Source organism: Melozone crissalis, unplaced genomic scaffold, assembly GCF_028551555.1.
Source record: "Melozone crissalis strain CALT ecotype California unplaced genomic scaffold, PUWL_Pcris_2 ptg000041l_1, whole genome shotgun sequence".
Classification (NCBI taxonomy): Eukaryota; Metazoa; Chordata; class Aves; order Passeriformes; family Passerellidae; genus Melozone; species Melozone crissalis.
The window spans coordinates 321,438-341,204 of record NW_026535819.1 but is presented as its reverse complement, the minus strand read 5'-3'; the positions used below and the strand labels follow the sequence as shown (position 1 = coordinate 341,204).

General features: G+C 44.7%; 1 protein-coding gene across 2 annotated transcripts in view; it reads left to right on the top strand.

Annotated features, from left to right (window-relative positions):
* The window catches only part of LMX1B (LIM homeobox transcription factor 1 beta), an 82,919-nt gene extending 65,590 nt beyond the window's left edge, over positions 1 to 17,329 (top strand). The window contains exons 3-8 of one of the 2 annotated variants that reach the window (XM_054284394.1): positions 10,723 to 10,955; positions 13,501 to 13,679; positions 14,040 to 14,117; positions 14,513 to 14,579; positions 15,328 to 15,468; positions 17,172 to 17,329. In XM_054284394.1, the coding sequence (XP_054140369.1) occupies positions 10,723 to 10,955; positions 13,501 to 13,679; positions 14,040 to 14,117; positions 14,513 to 14,579; positions 15,328 to 15,468; positions 17,172 to 17,329 (856 nt within the window). Of the gene's footprint in view, positions 1 to 10,722; positions 10,956 to 13,500; positions 13,680 to 14,039; positions 14,118 to 14,512; positions 14,580 to 15,327; positions 15,490 to 17,171 lie in introns of both variants that reach the window. The other variant, XM_054284393.1, reaches the window with a different exon arrangement.
* The last annotated feature ends 2,438 nt before the right edge of the window (positions 17,330 to 19,767 follow it).

Genomic DNA, 19,767 nt, shown 5'->3' with positions numbered 1-19,767 from the left:
AAGTTGTAGCTGCTTCTTCATCAAAGCAACTGTTTACAGCTGGTTTGAGTTGGATGCCAATAAACAGTATTCTTTTTGTCTCAAAATAAAAAGCAGATTAAGTCCCTAATGATAAGGATTTTGTGCTTTGTAGAGGAAAAACTCAGCTAGCTTGGGACAGCCAGCCACTTAGCGTAGCAAGTTGGAGTACTTTATACTTCCTGCTAAACTGCCTTTATCTCCTCAAGCGAGCCGGCTATAGATTCTTATCATTGTGGCAGAAGTGATGAGGGTAACATCTTTAGTTGGAAATCATTGGCAACATGCGGAGAAAGCTTAAGATGTTGTCACACTTTAACTTGGTCCTAATCTGTTCAAAGACAGTTGATACTTTCTAACTGCGCCAGCAGGTAGTGAGAGGGAGTCAAAGACCATCAGGGTGAAATAGCTCCTGCTTTTCTTTGCAGAGTTTATGACTTTCATAAAGCGGACACAAAGACGCTGTGGCGGTAACTGTTATTGTCTAAATTAAGAGCTTATGTTCACCCAACCATATTTCATTAACTTGTACACCCAAGCTTCTACATTTCCTGCCTGCTCCACGCAGTGCTAGAAGCAAATCTCAAATATTTTAACGCCGATTGTCAGCGAAGTGCCAAGAGCAGCGCGCGGGTCAGCCCTGGCTGCGAGCGCCACTCCGGGCCGTGCCCAGCACGCACGGGCGGCGCTGCCCTCTGCTCTGGCCTGGGACCAGTGCGAGGTGCAGGGAGAGGATCGCCTTCCTCCCGGCGACAAACCGAGGTACTGTGAACAACCCTCACATGCCGAAACGCAGCACCACACTGCCGATGGAGCTGGTCGGTTCTGAAGCCATCTTCCCCGTGAATGGGGACCCAGTCCTGTTCCTGATGCTCCCCAAGGAGTTTTGCATCTCACTTACTTGAAGAAGAAGCTGGCACAGCTTCTACTCCCTTGTTCTTCTTTAACAGATGATCTTAAGAACATCAGAGCTCTTGATGAGCACATTTCAATGCATTTCGGCAAATACTGTGTTTTGAGAAAAAGGGCTTTGTCAGATCTGTAAAAAGGACAGTGCAATCAGAGCAGGATTTCTTTTCAACCAGATATTCAACAAGGCATCTCATCTTTGAAAACATATATGGAACCCCAAACGACGCCATGTAACACTTTGGTGCTTTTCTAGAACAATTCCAAGCCATACAAATTTTCTCGCTGAAAGAAAGGAATGTGCTGATAAGATATGAGAGGATTTTGTACACTTTTTCTGTAGCAGGCATCTTTATTTTTTCTCTCTGTGTGTGTGTATAGCATATATACATATACTTAACCAAAAGTTAAGTAGTATTTAAGTATTTCAGCTTTGACCTACTTACAATTTTTCATTTAATTAAAAAAAATCTGAAAAAGTTAATAAAATGTTTAGACAAACCTTTCAGTCTTGTGAGCTTAAAGGAATAATCCTCTTTGCATGCCTAATAATGTTGTTGGTGTCTAATGGGATTTCATTTTCACACATGTGGAAGTGTCCTGTGTTATAAATGTTTGACTGCTGGAATAACTTAAAACCTGTGCAGACGTTCGAGGCAGGAGGAGGACCTGGGCGTGCTGTAGGGCCCTGCTTACTGATAAATCTCTTTGTATGGCTTTAGAGCATCTAGTTTACTAAAGCCTAAATACAAACACAGATGCTGATAGCTGAGTCTTAGGACTCAGTCTGACTTAGTCTGTCAACCATATTTGGCCTTACAGAAGCCAGGAGGTCTTCATAGTTCTGTGTCTAATCTTAAAAATTCAGTTTATAGAGCAACTTTAGTAGTCATCCATACTAGAACAACAAAGCTCGTCTGTTCTTTAATTTAAAAAAGATTATTCAGATGTTTCAAGTCTTCAAAAAACACTGTATTAAGAGGAGTATTTATTTTCCATGCTAATATTAATAGTAAGTAATTGACATAAGCTTAATAAGAGTCACTTCATGTTACAAGAATAAATTACCATTCTTAGGCATGGCAGCAGACACCTTTGGTTACCTGAGTTTTGGGGGTGTGTGTTGGGGTTTTATAGTGTTCCTTTTCCTTTTTCAGTGGTCCTTTTTAGAGCTTCTGGTAAGAGTCTCTTGTTTTTATCAGAAGAGCAAAGTTTATGAAAGGAGGACTATAAAGAGATTCATGTGAGATGATTGGGGGGGAAAAATTTCATCCATTAAGGGTCAGCCTAAAAGAGCACGATTTAGAGCAGAATATAGCTGGAACTTTTGTAAGACAAGCAGCAACTTTTCATGCTCGGATGGGGATTCTTGGGTTAAATTGCTATCTTTGAGTTCTGAACTTGGAAAGGTATTAAAGTGGAATTAAACCTTTACACAATCCTTCTCTTGTGTCATTCAGGATTTTTTTGGGTTCTGTTTAATTGTACATCACAGCAGGGTTCTGAGTGACTGGTGCTTTAAAGAAATGAAGGGTAGGGTTAAGTCTGCAGCCCACTGCTCCCTGCTAATCCTTCTTGTTCCTTGAAGAAGGATTTACTTTTGCTGCCAGCTTGTGAAAGACTTTCCTCCTCCCGAAGAGATTGTTGTGGCTTTCCTGGGGAGGTGTGGTTGCTATAGCAGGGAGTCACGCCTGGGTATTCTCTCAAACCCTACTGAGAATGGGCCAAAAAAGAGCCAGAGAAGAGTAAAACTGGGGATTAAAAAATGGAACAATGGGAGACAGGAAGATAGGAGTGGGAACAAATGGGAATTACAGCACCAAAAATAATGCAAAGTGACAAAAAGAGGAAATAGAAAAATAATAGCTGACAGTTGGACTGAAAAGACAAACACTACAAAAGAACAATTTATTTTCAACCGGCAAAGAACATAAAAAGGCATCTGGGAAATAAGACACAGCCCTATGTTGAGGACTGTTTTTGTTCTTACTGTATTGCAAACATACAGACACCAAGTACACAAAACTGCTTCATGCTTCCCTCTCAGTTCCACCTTTGCCACAATCTGTTCATTTGAAACAAAACCTTCTTGAGTTTTAAACTGTGTGTATTTATTTACTGCTAAATGATCTCTCTAACTGTGTCTGTTCCTAGGGACTAAAAGTAGGGTGATTCTGGGCTTCTCATATTAAATCTTGTCATGCATATCAATAGTAGAAGAAAAGATCCAACTTTGCTCAAATTCTGTTCTTGAGTGCTTTCCAGAGAAATAATTGCCTCCAGCGGGCACTCGGCTTTGCTGCTGCTTACCGGAGACCAATTCCTTATCTGGTGCCATGGCAATGCCCCCACAGCTCCACCTGGCCCTGCTGCACCTGGATCTCACTGCGGCCCCGCCCGCCCATCCCTCTGTCAAGGAGTTTTCCTGTGCGAGTGTGGGAGCTGCATTTTAACCTCACCCCCTTTGCTCTACTGACAGAACACAGCCATTTTGCAAATGTTCGAATATTTCTGGCTCAGTGAAAGAAGCAGAAATTTTCATTCAGTGTAAAATTTGTCGCAATACAAATAGAATTTTAAAAGGAGCTTGTGCTACGTCTAACAGCAAATCTCTCTGAATGCCTTTCCTGCACCCCACTGCTTTATATACAGGGGAGGCAGAGAGATATAATAGATGAAACATTTTGTTTATGAAGTGTCTATGTTTTGTTTTATTTCACATGTTTTTGCAATATTGATAACAGATTACACCACAGAGCTTTCATTGCCTTGTGCTATAAAGATACTATAAAGCCTTTCTGGGTATTAATAATAGATTGTGTTGATGAGTTTGGAGAAGCCGGCAATAGACCCCCCACTGCAAAGACATTAACACCGCAGGACTAAGGTATCTTTCCCTTGCAAATCAGTTGCTAAATTGGCTGTGCTGATGAGTTTGGGCACAAGCTCTCCACCAGCGTCACTGCAGCAGGCACAGGAAGTGATTTTGTTTTATACAGGCAAATAACGTTTCTTCCTTTCAAAGCTCTTAGTTGTGAGGAAAGCCTTGAGTAAATTCTTTCTTTAAGTCATTCTTGCCAGCCAAGAAATAACTTAGAAATTACATTTGAATTGCTTTGACATGATTATTTTTTTCTGTAAAAGTGAAGACCAGGCCAGTGAATCACAACAGCACAATTTCCCTGCTTATGGGGCCTTTAGGGTGAAATCTCATATAAAAATTGCATTAGAAGATTTTCCCTGTGTTGTTGGCGATGTAAATTCAGTGTGCCATTTAGTGAACAAGCAGGATGAGATGTCTGTCAGAGCAGAGACTGGAGCAGCATCCCAGCCTGTTCCTCAGGGCCCCTCCAGAGGCCACTTCACCCACTGGATCCTGGCGAGGGCACAAAGGGAGATCGAGGTGGATTTAATTTAATTTGTGTAAATATCTGAGTAAGAATCCAAAGGGAAAAAAAGGACTGCCCATTTTGTTTTGGCGACCCAGCTAGGTAGAACTGTGGCAGAAGCACAAATGCCCTGAGAAATACGATGTTTTTACAGCCCATCAGCGTGATTTGGAGAATGCAAAAAAAAGCACAGCAGCAGAAGCCCATTTAGTCTCTTTGAAACTTATGGACAAAAATAATGTTATCTCACAAATGTTTGCACTGCCTAGAAATATAACTCTAACAAAATCACATATTTTGTTAATTCATTAAGTCTTCTTAATTGCAGCCCTAGCTTTATCAACTCAATTGGTGCCCTTAACTTTTATAACAGTTTCTGTTCTACAGAAAAGATTAGGAGAAAATTGCAGCCATAATCTGTACAGTGCAATTGCTGTGCTATAAAGAGGAATGGGAGTAGCTGAGAAGAGCAATTGGATTCCCAAAGGTGGAGCACAGTAGAGCAATATCAGTGACTTTGTAAATGAAAAATTGTTTTAATTCCCTTCTAACAGCAATAATTCTATTCTTCATAAATTTTTCCATCAAAGTGTTGTATGGAAAAATGCTATAAAATAGAACAGCATGGCAGTGATGGAAGACAGTTGAACAAAGTGGTCAATTAGGGGATGAAAATTAGCAAAGAGAAGAATTCATTGTGTCACATTCTGCTCAAAGCGAGAAACTGCTCTGCACTTTGCATTTTATGTTGTACTTTATAGTTAGGGGAGACATAACTATTTAGGTCATTCTGGTCCCACTTGAGCAAGTTGCATTAGGCTGTGAGCTTTAAATTCTGTGTGTCTTTGTGCTTTTGTCTAAGCACCCCAGTTCCACCCCAGAGCTGCTGGTGGGCACAGTGGCAGTGGGTGCTGGTGGCTCTCACCTTGTCCATGGTCAAGGTTCCAAATCTTCACAGCAAGATTTGGCATGGCACAATATGTGCTCCCTTATAGTTGTTTTAGCGGTCAGCTTGTCTTGCCAGGGGAGTACAGCACTCCTCACAGAAATGCAGGTAAAATATTTATATGAAGAAAAAGTCATTCATTACCAAGATAGGCAATATGTAATTTGTGAGTCTAAATCCACATTGTGAAATGCAGATTTAACACAAGCTTTCGCCAGTGGCTGGTGTTCACACTACAGCACCTGTGGATAGAGGGTTAACAAATATTTTCTTCAGTTCTCTCTGAAGAATAAAAAGGTTTCTTTGTTTTAGTTTCTCTCTAGATATTACAGATTTTTTCTAGAAACTTAAAAATTTTGCACATTTTATTACTACTTGATGAAAGGGAATTATCTTTCTTATACTGAAGTTTCAGCTATGAAATTGGCTTTAATAAACTATGTAATTATTTCATCTGCAGGGAAAATATGTTAAATGGATTATTTCGTTTTTCAGAGGGTGGGAAGTTTAAAATAATAAATTTATAATATTCCTGTTCTGCTTTACTGCACTCAGGATGTTTTGTGTATTCTGAACTGAGTGCAACCAAGCAAGAGTTTTTCCACTTTATAAGCACCCGTGAACTGTAAGACACTACAAAAAATATTCAAGTCCTGTGCTAGAAAAACCCCATGCATACTGTTTTTCCAATCCTATGTCATCTAAAGAAAGAATATCAAAATTTATCCCAAAGAGCAAGGAACAGCTATCTTTCATTAGTAATTTAATTTCTTCTCTTAATAAGACTCACTTGTGTGAAAAACATGCTGTATTTTACTCTGGTTGTACCCTGTTTCATAGCACAGGAGTGTGGAGCAAACTTCCAGCACCAGAGCAGGCCAGCAGGGATGTCCCAGCAGGGGAAAAATGTCACTCGCAGAGACTGCACCAAGAGTACTTACAAAAGCCGTGCCCCCTACCTTTGCATATTCATTAAATAAAGAAAAGCCAGGTATCTGCTGCGGTTGCTGCAACACATAATGTCAGAATAACACGGAAAGGGAAATGACTGAAGGTCTCTGATAGGTAGGAAGCAGCATCTGTCCTCTTGCATACATCAAACACAGCTTAATAACTTCCTATTTACTGCTTCATGGCAGAGGCCCAGCAAATAAACAACCTGACTGAATTAGTCGATTTTTTTACCTTTGTCCTGTATAACAAACCTCTTGAACCACGCTTAATGTGAACGGCAAATTTCACACTGCACACGGACATCTCTCAGCACAGATTAAATTAGTTATAATAGAACAATTAAAATCTATTTGCCCACAGACAGGAGGAAATGAAGGACCTGGCTGAGGCACAGAAAGGTAAAGGGTGGGTTGTCAGGGCACCAGGAGAGTAAACAGCAGAGCCGAGATTCTCAGGAGCAAAGCAGGGTCAAACTTACTGTGAGATAACCGCGTGGGATATAATAAATCAGGGCTCCGTGTTGCACTCCAGATGGCTGTGCCATGCAGGAAGGCACAGTGCATCATGTAACTGTGGCTGTTTCTGAGGATTACTGATTCGGCCTGCCTTCACAGGGATATCCTAACAAATAAAATCTTTATGGCCTCTTCCGCTGGTGAACGTTTTCATCTACTGGTTAAAGTCAGGACATGTCTTAGCATTTGCATTGCCCTGATACATATGCAAAATTAATGTAAGTTCACACAGTTTTGGCTGGTAAAGACTTTTTGATTATCTAGTACTGTAAAGTTGCTTCAGAGCATTTATTGTAAATACTCTGATGGACAGACAGGCCATTGTTCTGAGCTTTAGCTTGGCTGAGTCCCCCAAGTGTTCCAGGCATACAGGCAAACACACTTAAAAACTCCTAAACCTATTGAGTTGTCTTTCAAAATTGTCCAGGCAACAGAATTTATTTATAAAACTCCGCAATCATTGATTCAAAACAAGGTTTTCTTGTTCTGCTTTTCTTCTTTGTCCTCTTTGAACGATTTTCTCTGGAATGTTTTCGTTGTGCTCAGGAGTCGGAGATTTCCTGCGGCTTCTAATAAAGGCATTTGATTTCCACTCTCCACATACTTTAACACATCCAAGGATTTTGAGGTTTGACATTAGCTTAAGAGAGCTGGAGATAATCAGCCATGGGAGTAAAAAGCCAGAGTTACGCAAATTATTTCTAAAAGGTATAGAAAGCAAAAAAAAAAAAATTCCTTTAAATGTGGTTGGTATGGCACAGAGTCTTTGTCTCAGCACAGAATATCTGTGTACTCCCCTTCAAATTTATGGCTGTGATTGAAACCTGTAAAGGGGTGATCTGTAAAGTATTCCTGCTATCCTACACTTCCCAACAGGTTTATTACCATTCGTTTATAAAATGAACAGTCTAACGAGCAGTGGTTTAGATCACAGCTATCAAAGTCTGGTCATTTGTCAAGATTAGTTTCCTGTTGTGAGATTGCCTTGTGCAAAAAGAGTGCATAACCTTGTGTTCCTCTTGGGAAGCTGAAAAAGTACCTATAAACACCCTATAAGATAGGTTTAATGAAAATTTTATAATCTCAGAATTCAACCCAACACGATGCTCTGTGTGTGTGTGAGTGTATTTGTGTGAATGCATGTTATAATACAGAGTACCGGTGTACAGGGGAGGGAATTTTCTTGACAAGAGTTAAATTCAGGATATGAAGTCCGTGCAGTATTGTCAGGGCAATTTAATGTTCATTTGAATGAGTTAATCTACACTGATGACAGTGTAATTCGTTATAGCTAAAAGGCTGCCTTGGGAAGCGCAGTTTACGGGAATAGTCGGTTGCCAGTAAATAGCACGAAGTATTTTCTATTCACATGAGATATATTTATTCTGAAGAGAAAGAAAGAACACAAACACTAAGGCAAAGGTGCGGGTCAGGGAAACAACGGGCTCCACGGGACGAGGAGGCTATCTTTGTGTCCCCGTTCGAGGGGAGGCGCAGAGGATTTATGCTTTCCTCAGCTTTTCTTCTTGAAATTGTCTGTAAGCTGCGTTGCATTTGTGTTTTCACTGCGGCTGGACGTGGCGCATTGTGCGGTTTGCCTGGGGACAGCCGGAGGCAGCCGCAGCCCGTCCCGGAGCGGGGCCGGCCCTGCCCGGGCCCGCGGCGGCTGCGGCCGCCCCCGAGCCCCCGGGGGAGGCTCCGCGTTCTGCCCGGCCGGACAGGGGAGCGGGCACCTGCCCACGGCGGCCGGGCTCCCCGGGGCCGTGTGCGAGCGTTCCCCGGGCCGGCCGGGCTCCCCGGGGCCGTGTGCCAGCGTTCCCCGGGCCGGCCGGGCTCCCCGGGGCCGTGTGCGAGCGTTCCCCGGGCCGGCCGGGCTCCCCGGGCTCCCCGGGGCCGTGTGCGAGCGTTCCCCGGGCCGGCCGGGCTCCCCGGGGCCGTGTGCGAGCGTTCCCCGGGCCGGCCGGGCTCCCCGGGCTCCCCGGGGCCGTGTGCGAGCGTTCCCCGGGCCGGCCGGGCTCCCCGGGGCCGTGTGCGAGCTTCCCCGGGCCGGCCGGGGTCCCGGTGCGGCCGGGCATCGGCACCAGCCCGTCCTTCCCCGGGGCCAGGGAGCGGCACCCCGGGGCCAGCCCGTCCCTCCCCGCGGCCGGAGGGAACGGGGAGGGCACCTGCAGAGTGCCGGTACGTGCGGGGACAGAGCCTTCGCACCAGCTCTGCCGCTCCTGAGGTCTCTCCCAGGTGTGCCCGTCCTGAGGGCATCCCCTCGGACAGAGAGGCCAGGCTTGGTTAAATGAGTCAAATGGGTTTAAGCAGTCGAACAGAAACAACTATTGTAGTGCACCTTTTTCTTTTTTTTCCTCCCCTCTTTGTGTGTTAATCCTTTCAGATATAAAATTGTGCAGAGATAAAAATATTTTCTGCTTAGGAATTTGCTGGCTAAAGCGTTGTAAGGAAAACCTTGGAGACAAAGCAAACGGAGCGTATGGAATAAGCATCCTGTTGATGAGAGTGCCCAGGGTCCTGGGTGGCATCAGTTTCCTTTGGATCAGTTTAATTCATTACACACCTGAAGAAGAGCGGCTCAGCCCACCTTGCCCGGCTGTTACCTTGCGGCTGTGGTGGTGCAAAGGTGTGCGCTGAGCTGGCCAGGCTCCCGGTGTGGTCACTCCAGGTACAGCCAGGAGCGCCCCAATTCCCGTCTCTGGGCTGTTTTCTGGATGCTGTGTGCAGCCATACTGACATTTGCTTTTCCCTCCTGCCCAGTCTGGCTCCAGCCCTTTGCCGAGGGCTTGTACTGCCATTTTCCTGCACTTCCCAGCTCAGACAAAATGGAGGCTCTGCAGGAATGAATAACTACCACAGACTTAGCCTTCTAAAACCAGAGAGAGTTGCCTTTTTTGTGAAAAATTATAATTTCGATGACAGAAAAAAGTCAGCATACCCCATGCTAAAAGGCAGAATCTAATTTTTTTTTTTCTGTGAGCACTCTGGTGCAGTGGTGTTCATTTCCTTGCTGAAATGTAAATGTTCATGCACCTTGCACTGTGATGTATTGCCATAAAAGACACTGAATTTCAAATCACCAGCACACCATGTGACACAGGGATGTAACAGCAATCTGTCTTTATTTGAGGCAGCCCTTTTCTGAAATCTCACTTAGGGAGATTCCCAGTTGCCATTAGGAAAGCAAAATAAAATTAATCTAAATAATTCCAACTTAAACCTAGAAAATTAATGATGGATGAAAGACAGGGTTTACAGAGCATTAATAAGAACTAGTCTGGATGCGGTGTGTGTTCTAGGGTCTGTGATTATACTGGTAATTTGACAGATTGTATCACTGCCTATCTCTGCCAAAGGATGTTTCACACCATTTAAAATGCACAGTACTTCCTTCAGAGACAGGTTGTTCTGGAATAACTCAACATCCAAAGGAAAGCTGTGTTATTTCACTCCTCTCTTTATTGATTGCATGTGTACAATCATGTGTGTATGCACACGTGCTGACTTTGCCTCAGCAAAAGCACAAAGTTTTCATGCTCATTTCTGTGTTTATCAGCCTCCTCAGAGACAGGGAATACCAAAAATGGAAAGTCTGTTCAGAATAGGGCTTAAGTGCTGAAACAAGAGACCCTGCATAAAACAAAGCATGAGCTGGTCCTTCCTCTAAAAGGTGAATTGAAATACATTTGTGTTTAAGCAATTGTCTGACTTTGGGAGCTTCCTTTTGTTTCTCATTTTGAAAAGGAAAAACCCACTGAGATAAGGACAGATCTTGGTGGGCTTTGTCCAGGAAAGGTGATTTAGGGAATCTCAAGACCAAAGGAATTGAGATTTGGAAAAATTGCGTGTCTACGCTATTTCCGAGCCTAAGGATGCGAGTCTTGCCGTGTGCAGAAGGGCGAGCCAGGCTGATGTGTGCGGACATTGCTGGGTTTAGACCCACGCAGGGTGTGATCTGAGGCTGCCCCTGACCGTGCTGCTCTCCTTGCAGGCTGTTTGCTGCCAAGTGCAGCGGCTGCATGGAGAAGATCGCGCCGACGGAGTTCGTGATGCGCGCGCTGGAGTGCGTGTACCACCTGAGCTGCTTCTGCTGCTGCGTCTGCGAGCGCCAGCTGAGGAAAGGGGACGAGTTTGTCCTCAAGGAAGGGCAGCTGCTCTGCAAAAGTGACTATGAGAAAGAGAAAGACTTGTTGAGCTCGGTCAGCCCAGACGACTCAGACTCAGGTGAGCTTTTCCCACACCTGCTCTGACTGGAAAAGCTGCATGGGTCTGTAGAGCTTTTGTATAGAAAAGTGCATCCATTTTCACATCCACTTCATCTCTATGCATGTGCCACCTATGCAAATTTGCAGGCACAGCTGAAAACATTCCTACTGGCAGTCTGCTTTCCCTAACCTGACTCTCTTCCTTAACCTCCTGCTTACTAAAAGACAAAATTTTTCTGCTTTCATCAATGTGTTTTTCTGTAAGATCATAAAGCATGAATCAGACTGACTCTAGCTACCCAAGGTCTCACTCAAGTAAGGTATCAGTATGCTGTTCTCTGTAGGCATTCTTCCATCCACTTAACAAAATTTTCACGGGATCTTCTTCACATACAATTTCAGCACTAAACTAGGAAAATGGGCAGAGCAGTAATATGATTTTCAAGAGGAATCTCTCTGCCAATTACAAATAGTACCTTTAAAAAAGATTGCAAGTGCAACACAGAATTACTGAAGAGAACCTGAAAGTAACTGAGATGTGGGTTTGTGCCATCGTAATCACACTGTTGTTTTCCAAGAAAATCAACAGTTACCATTCCATTACATGTACAAATGATATATTTGCCTCTGGTTTATGGGAAAATGTGTTACTCTATTTTAACTGGTATCAGAAATTATCCTTGATCTCTAATTTGAAAGTCATACTCTCCACATTGCTAAAATTTGTATTTCCACACCAGAAATACCCCAAGACAAAGGTGTCTGCATGGGACCAGGGCCACTCTTGGAGCAGTGTTTTAGTTATTGTCATGCTGCATTTGCAGGACCTTGAGTGCTCTGCTCAGTAAATCACAAGTCAGAGGGTCTGGGTTTCTGGTGAACGGGCCTGAGGCATGTGCTGACAGCTCCTTGACCATCAGCATACCATGCCCCAGCAGCTCCAGGGACCCCCTGTGCCCCTGCCTGTGCCCACCTCGCCCCCTGACCAGCTCCTGTCCCCACGCTGGGCTGGCACAGCACCTTCCCCACTGCTGTCCTCACCCACACAGCTGCTGCTGGCAGCTGCATTTGGCACCAGCCTGGAGCAGGGTGGGCTCCTCTTCGGGACCAGACTGACTCGTGATCTGCCACCGCGGTAGCACAAACCAGTCTTGGTTTCAATTTCATTTCCCTTCGGCACAAAGGGGAGTTTCTTAGTCCTGGAGATGCTTTTTTTTCCTCATTATTCTCTGTTAGTCCTACCCAAACCTGAAAAACAAGCTGACAAATTAAACAAGTTGTTTGTCTCCCATTGTCTAACACACTGAAAACACTGATCTCCCAGGGGTCTGCATGAGAGCACACAATCTGCAAAGCCCTGGCTGAGAATGTGTCCTGCTTCAATCAAATATTTATCCACTGGACACAAGAGTAACTCTCCAATGAGCAGTATTAATCCTCACAAACCTTTCCTTAGAAATGGCATGCTGGAAAGTTAATAATGTCATGGTTATTAAAATGACTGAACTTCCCTTTAATCATTAGGCCAAAGATGCTTATTAAAGTAAAAGGTAATTAGACTGCTAGGTGCATAATAATCAGACCCTAAAATGAATTAAAGTCTAATTTGTTGATTCCCCAAATGCAGTCTTTCAATATATAAAAAATTCCATGTGTTTCTTCATGTTGAAGTCCCTATAATAATGTGATAGTGTTTTCTGGAAGAAAAATCAGTAGTCTGGTCAAATAAAATATGCTGACTTGAAAGGCTGATTTTCTCAACAAAATGTGTATTTACCCATCAACCTTTGCCACTGTGCTTGAGATTTCCCAGGACAATATACTAACACATGTAATATCACCAGATTGTATGACTATTCAGAATTTAATTATAGAAAATACAAATAATCTCTTTGGTCTACACAAGCACATAGTTACTTGTATGCATTTACTGAAAAAGAGAAGTTTGTGCTTGTACATACAGACACATTTTAATGCACAGAGGAAGATTACTGATGTTTTCTGTGGAAAGTAGAAATGAGATGGCAAAGATTATATTTAATATTATTGCTGGAGCTTCAAAACATTCAAAACAGTATTCAATAACTGGAATCTGTACTATATTGAGTTAGATGGGCTTTGAGATACTTGTGTGATACTTGCTTTATGCAGTTTTGCTGCTGTAGCAGTGCAGGCAGATAATGCTGCAGGAGAAGCTGAAGTTCAGCTGTGAAGGTGAAGGTGTTTATCTGGTGCTGAGATTGGGGCAGGTGAGCACATGGGACCAAGAGGTGCTGGAAAGGCACAAAGTGTCTCTGTGCCCAATTCCTGGAAATACTGAAGCATTTTCCGAGTCTCCATCCCCTGATCAGGACCTCAATTAAAAATTGAAAACATTTTTATGCTTTTGTGGCATTTGATTTAGGCAGAGCACACAGATCTGAGAGAGTCTCTTCCTGCCCACAGCTGCTTTAGGCATTCAAATAACCATGGGACAATAGTTGAACCTGTTGACTGAAGAGCAGTTCTCAAACATCCTGTTTTCTTGGTGGAACAAGTGCAATTATATATCCTTTTTTCACCAGTCAAAAGTGATGATGAAGATGGAGATGTCAAGCCCACCAAAGGCCAAGTAACCCAAGGAAAAGGAAGTGATGATGGGAAGGACCCAAGAAGACCTAAACGACCAAGGACAATACTTACCACACAGCAGAGACGAGCATTCAAAGCATCCTTTGAAGTGTCTTCTAAGCCCTGCAGAAAGGTAGGAGCTCCAGCAGGGCCAGGCCAGCCCTGACACCAGGCCATGCTGCAGACAGCCCTGCCCCTTCCCGGGGCCATAGCAGAGCACTCTTTTTGCACACAAGTCTTTTATGGGTAAATTTGGTGTCATTTTCCTCAGCTCACGCTCTTTGCTCAGTAGTTACAGAACTGGTAGCGCCATTGGAGCAGAAGTTGACAACACCATGCAAAAATATGATGAATTTTTAAAAGTAATTCCATACATGCAATTTTTGTTCTAAGTACAAACATCCCTCTTAACAAAACTGATTAGTGGTTTTTAGGTTGCTTTTTTTTTTTTTAACTTATGAAAAACTGCATCATTAAACATTTCCTCCTGCAGGTCAGAGAAACATTGGCAGCTGAAACAGGGCTCAGTGTGCGAGTCGTCCAAGTCTGGTTTCAAAACCAAAGAGCAAAGGTAGGCTGTTTGTCCCATCCTCAAAAGTCAAATGCAGGCTGTGCCTCAACATGGGCTCTTGCCCTGGCTGCTGCTCACACTGCACAAATCCCACAGCTGAGCTCTGCGTGTTCTGCCTGCTCTGCTCTCTACATCCACTGGAAAGGCAACTTCCAAACACAGACATTAAATTAATATGCTCAAAGCAATTCAGGGTTGGGAGTAAATTTTGCATGCAAATCTGAACTGGAAACTGAAGTGTTTAAGCTTAGAATTGAAACTGAACCCACAACAGTGTGTGCATAAGCATAAATGGTCTGTGTTAGCTGATAAGTGGTTTGCAGAGAGTTTTGTAAGGAAACAAAATTGTTGCGTTTGGAGCTACAAGAATGTTCTGTTCTTCTGCTTGTTTTCAGATGAAAAAGCTGGCACGAAGGCACCAACAGCAGCAGGAGCAGCAGAACTCGCAGCGACTAGGGCAAGGTAGGGGATTTGTGGGAAAGCAAAGTGAGAGAGAAAGAATCTGCAGCTGTCTGGAAGTGCCATTCCCACATGACACTTTAGTACAGCCATCAGCAGGGGAAGGACACAAAGGTGTGCCCGAGTGCCCATGACAGGTTATTCCGAGTTCTCCTGGTGGGATCAGACCCCAGAGGTGCTCATGCAGAAGCTGCAACCTCGTTTCTAGTAGGAATGTGCCACGTGCAGGTGTCTGCACTGGAGGAATGCTCCAGACAGATCCCTCGGTTTGTTTTCTTCTGCAGAAAGGGGCACAGTGCTCAGCTGGCAATCTGCACAGGCATCGGCGTTACTGCCCCAGCCAAGCACAGGGAGCCCATCCTGGGGCAGGCACTGCACCCAGGAACTGGAACTTGCTCTGCTGCTCTCGGGGTACCCTTGAGCATCTCCAGCTCCCAAGACCCTGCAGCTTCCAATCCTTGACTTTACCCAGAGCAGAAAAACTGGGACCGGCAGGAGTTAGAGAATAACTGGGCTCTGTCAGACAGAGTATATGGGCTTTGGGAGGATAAGGTCCAGGACCTAGGAGCTCCAGAAATCATGTAGAAATTACAAGTCTTTCAGCTCATTGCTCAGGGCTCTACGCTCAGACAAAATCTGGAAAGTTTCTCTGACTGACAGGATACCCCTGACTGCATTTGCTAGGGTTCATTGCTGCCACTGATTCTGCCCTGTTCCCCAGCAGTAACTGTTCCTCCTCTTTGCTTTGCAGAAGTAATGTCCAACCGAATGGAAGGGATGATGACATCTTACACACCACTTGCACCACCACAGCAGCAGATTGTAGCAATGGAGCAAAGCAGTTATGGCACAGACCCATTTCAGCAGGGTCTTACCCCTCCACAAATGCCAGGCGACCACATGAACCCCTATGGTAAGGCATGCCTCATTCTGCCACATCCCAAGTAGCTGGGTCCGTGTGCTGGATCACACTCCATAGGGGCAGCAGCTTTACTGGCTTTTAGAATATTTTTTCTGGGATTTGTACCAGGGAATTCGTACCAGTCAGTTTTATGTGTGTATTTTCTTGTACACATAAGGGGGTAGAACAGAGCTCACCTCAAGCTCTGAACGCCTTTCAGAACTATTTCGTAGTATAATTTTGATAAACAATAAGCAAGTAACATCACCTCTCCAAGCTCCACTTTTTCAAACCACTGTCCAAGACACTGAAAAATAAACAGTACCAAATTCTAGCTCCCTCACAAATTTTTCCTTTTTTCTTAGAAGCTTTGAGGAAAAAGTGCCTTCAATAAAGAGAAGTAATCTATTCATTACAAAATGAATAAGCAGCCCTGTAAGACCACTCAGATTGGATGCGTGGATTTGTTAAAGAACAGTTCTTGAGCTACTAAGAGATGGGTTACCACAGGACATTTCTCCTGCATAGTTTTATTCTCTGTCCCAAATCAAGATGACAGTTTGCTTTCACGATTGCTTGACCCCACATCAAACGCATTGCAAGCACTAAAAGCTCAATTATTGGCTCTGGACAATTGCAGTGTGGCATTTAAAGAGAATGCCAGAGGATTTTTCAGACTGTGATCCTCAGCCTTGCGGTAGCCCACAAGGGCCTGTTTCAGACTCCCTTCTGCTGACCAGGAGCACTTCACTTAGAGGCTCAATGTGCATCACTGCCCCCAGCACAGCGTGCACAGGCCAACAGGAATCTGCTTGGGGTCGGTGTCATTCCTTTGGCCACTGAGACAAGTCCATGGTGCACACCAGGAAGTTGGGGAGGTCCTCTAAGGAGCTGAGGACATATGAAGTGCCCTCGAGCATTAGATGGCTTGTGATTTTGTTGGTTTGCTTGGCTTTCTGAGTGAAACTCGTTGGGAAGTAGGTTCTGTGCTCCAAAAGGGGTGCAGGGGATTGCACAAAGCCCTTTCAAATGAGTGTGTGAGGAAAAAGAACCAGACTAACACTTTTGCAGAGCCCCTAGGACTTGAGCTAGTGCTTTTTCTGGTACCTTCAGTGTTGAAGTAAGCTCAAAACTTAGTTGCTAAGGGAAATACAAGGTGCTGTTCCAGACCAGCCCTAAAAGAGTGGAATTTTCTGAAGGAGAGCATTTTTACAGCTGTAGCTCACTTGAGGCCAGGGAAACTAGGTCTCTTCCTGGGTCCTGTCACACTGGTAGAACTTTTGCCTTGTGTGTATATGAAGACCAGTATGATTATGGCTCTTAGAACATGCCTCCCTGTCATGGGCACCCGGGTTCCACCTTTCTTGACAGTCCTGGTGCTCCCATGGGTGCTGGAGCCCGTGGGAAGGCTGGGGACCTGCTCCTCCCCAGCACCGTCTGCTCCTGCTGTCAGCCAAGGCTCTGTTTTGCGCTGCTGACTGAGATTGAAATTAAACCCTGGCGGGTTTGGGCGCACTGCTGCCGGCTGGCCCTGCGGGTTGATTCCAAGCCCTCCTCCTTGTGGGTCAGACCCTCGTGTCAGCATGCGAGCACAGGAGCAGGAGTGTTCCGCTCGCTGCACGCGCGAGCATCCGTGTGTGCTGTGTCCTCCCGGCTGCGCAGCGTCCTGCCTAACGTGTGCGTTTCATTTGCAGGAAACGACTCCATTTTTCATGATATCGACAGTGATACCTCTTTAACTAGCTTGAGCGACTGTTTTCTTGCCTCTTCCGAAGTTAACTCCATGCAGGCTAGAGTAGGAAACCCCATTGACAGGCTGTACTCTATGCAGAGCTCCTATTTCGCCTCATGAAAGTAAAGAGAACTAACAGCCGGCGTGCGTGTAGCCAGTGACTTTTCCAGTGCAGACTCTACAGCCATATGTTGCCCAGCTCTTCCTTCACAGTGACTCTGCTGCCTCTGGACTGCAAAGAGCGTTTTTTTAGGAAGACTGTCTCTGTTTGCATATATGTGTATGTATGTACATATATTTTAATACCTACATACATACATATATAGAGAGACAAAACACATCCACCCGTCCCATACCCTTGACTCCCAGCTGGCGCCAGACCACGAGACAAGCACGGAAGGAACAGAAGAACCTGCTCGTCCTCAGCCTTTGATCTGGTTTGGTTTGAGCTCATCATCTTAAAAGAAATGGATTTTGTGGAAAGCTAGACCTTTTCCTCCTCTCTCTTCTCCTTTCTTTTGGATGTCTAAACTTTTTTTTTAGCCACTGATACTGACATCAGTCAACCATATGACAAATAAATCAAAGAAACTGGAGATTCCTCCTTTTCTTACTGCATGATTCATACTATGTTGTGGATAAATTTCCATTTGAACTGTGAGAAGTTAATGTAAATGTGACGTTCAACATTTGTTTCCTTTCTACACTTTTTCTACATAACCAAGATCTGCTCATTAGTTTATAGCCCTTATGCTTATGATACTGAGGAAACTGGTTAGCAGTATTTGTGGAAAAAGCCAGTGATTTCAGAGTAAGAAAGGTCTATGACCCTGGAGAGGAGATGCATGTTAGGGGCAGAGGCATTTAGGTTAGTATTGATCTTAAATAATTAAAACTAAAGGTGCTTACAAGACAGATCTATTTAATTTTTTTCTGAAGTGTGAGATTAAAATATTTACATTTGTTTGTAAGTATTGCAGTGCCAAATTTCAAGACTAGACCGTGACTGGCAAAGAAGTGTTTTTCATTCTGTTCTGTTTATTTGTTTTGCATGAGGCATAAATGTGCTGTTCTTTATTGTTCATCTGGAATAATTAAGCACTGCTTTAGTTACCTTGCCTCAGCAAGAATCAAGGATACACAGTTCTAGCCTGAAACACCAGAAGTCCTGAAATGTGCACCAGCCAGGAACAGCAAACTGTGAAAGAAATGACAATGGGAAGTTCAGGTAGGTTGAGCTGAAATTTTGGCAGGGCCTGCCAGGACCCCCGGCTGTGGTGCCAGCTGAGTGAGCAGCGTGAGCTCCGCAAGGACAAAGGGGCGGCCCAGCTGGCGTCTGATGCTGAAGTTTGAGCATTTGTCATATAAATTTTTGTAGGGCATAAAATATCATAAATAATAATAGTATAGCTATAAATATTGCCTGGTGATAATTATAATGTGGAGAAGCAGACAAGTACAGTCATGGCTCTCAGTAGAGAAAACTTCATGGGGAATATTTGCCAGGGTAATATCAGTAATTATAGGGTGTGTTCAAAATAGAGCTCATGGGGAAAGATTGGCAGGATAGGCACTTTCTTAAATAAATACCTTTAATATATTGACCATAATAGCTGAAAAACAAGTCCAAAGCTTTCGTTAATCTAACTCCTCCAGGCTGAGGACTGGTACCAGGCCAGCATCGCAGTGTCCCCGTGGGGTTGGCATCTTCTGTGGGAGCGTGGGTCTCCCATGGAGGGGGGACCAGAGCAGGACCCTGCAGCCTCAGCAGGCAGGGAGGGAGCAGCCCCACTGCTGTGGGGCCGGCAGCCTCGGGGAGTGCTGTGGGAGCCGCTGATGGAGACAGACCCTCCTGGTGCTCCGGGGCACGCCTGGGAAGGGCAGCAGGATGGGGCCAAGGGAAAAAATACCATTCCCCCAGCATGGAAGTGTGCACTGAGCACGTTGGACGTTTCTTGAGAAAGCCAGGTTTTATCTGCAGTGTAAGTGCATAGGTTCTCGCTCTGGAGAGGATGAGAGCACCGTGGATGAGGCTCTGTGTGTGTGTGTCTGTGTGTGCGTGCGTGTGTCCGTGTGTGTACATGTGTATGTCTGTGTGCGTGTGTGTCTGTGTCCATGTGTCTGTGTCCGTGTGTCTGTGTCTGTGTGTCTGTGTGTGTGCCCCTGAGTGTGTGCATGTCACGCAGGGGGCAGAGCTCAGTCCAAGGACCGTCCTCCCACTGCTTGAGGTGCAAAGCCCCTGTGTCCCACACACAGCCTCGGTTGGGAAAGGGACTGGTGGCTCTGCAAGGGTTCCAGGGGACCTTCCTGTCCCTGTCCCTGTCCCTGTCCCTGATTGTGCCATCCCCAGGAAGGTGGGTTTGTTGTGTCCATATGCTTTGCCTAGTGACCGTTCCCTGCTTTCTGGCAAGGATGTGGTTTCAACTGAGCATTGTGAGCCCCTGGATATATTTTGAAATGGAAAGGATTTTCTTTTCTTACCCATCCTGTTCAAGTATTTTACCCTTTCTTTGTGTATCAAAATAACAATTTCCTTTCTCTCTGCATGATAGCAAACA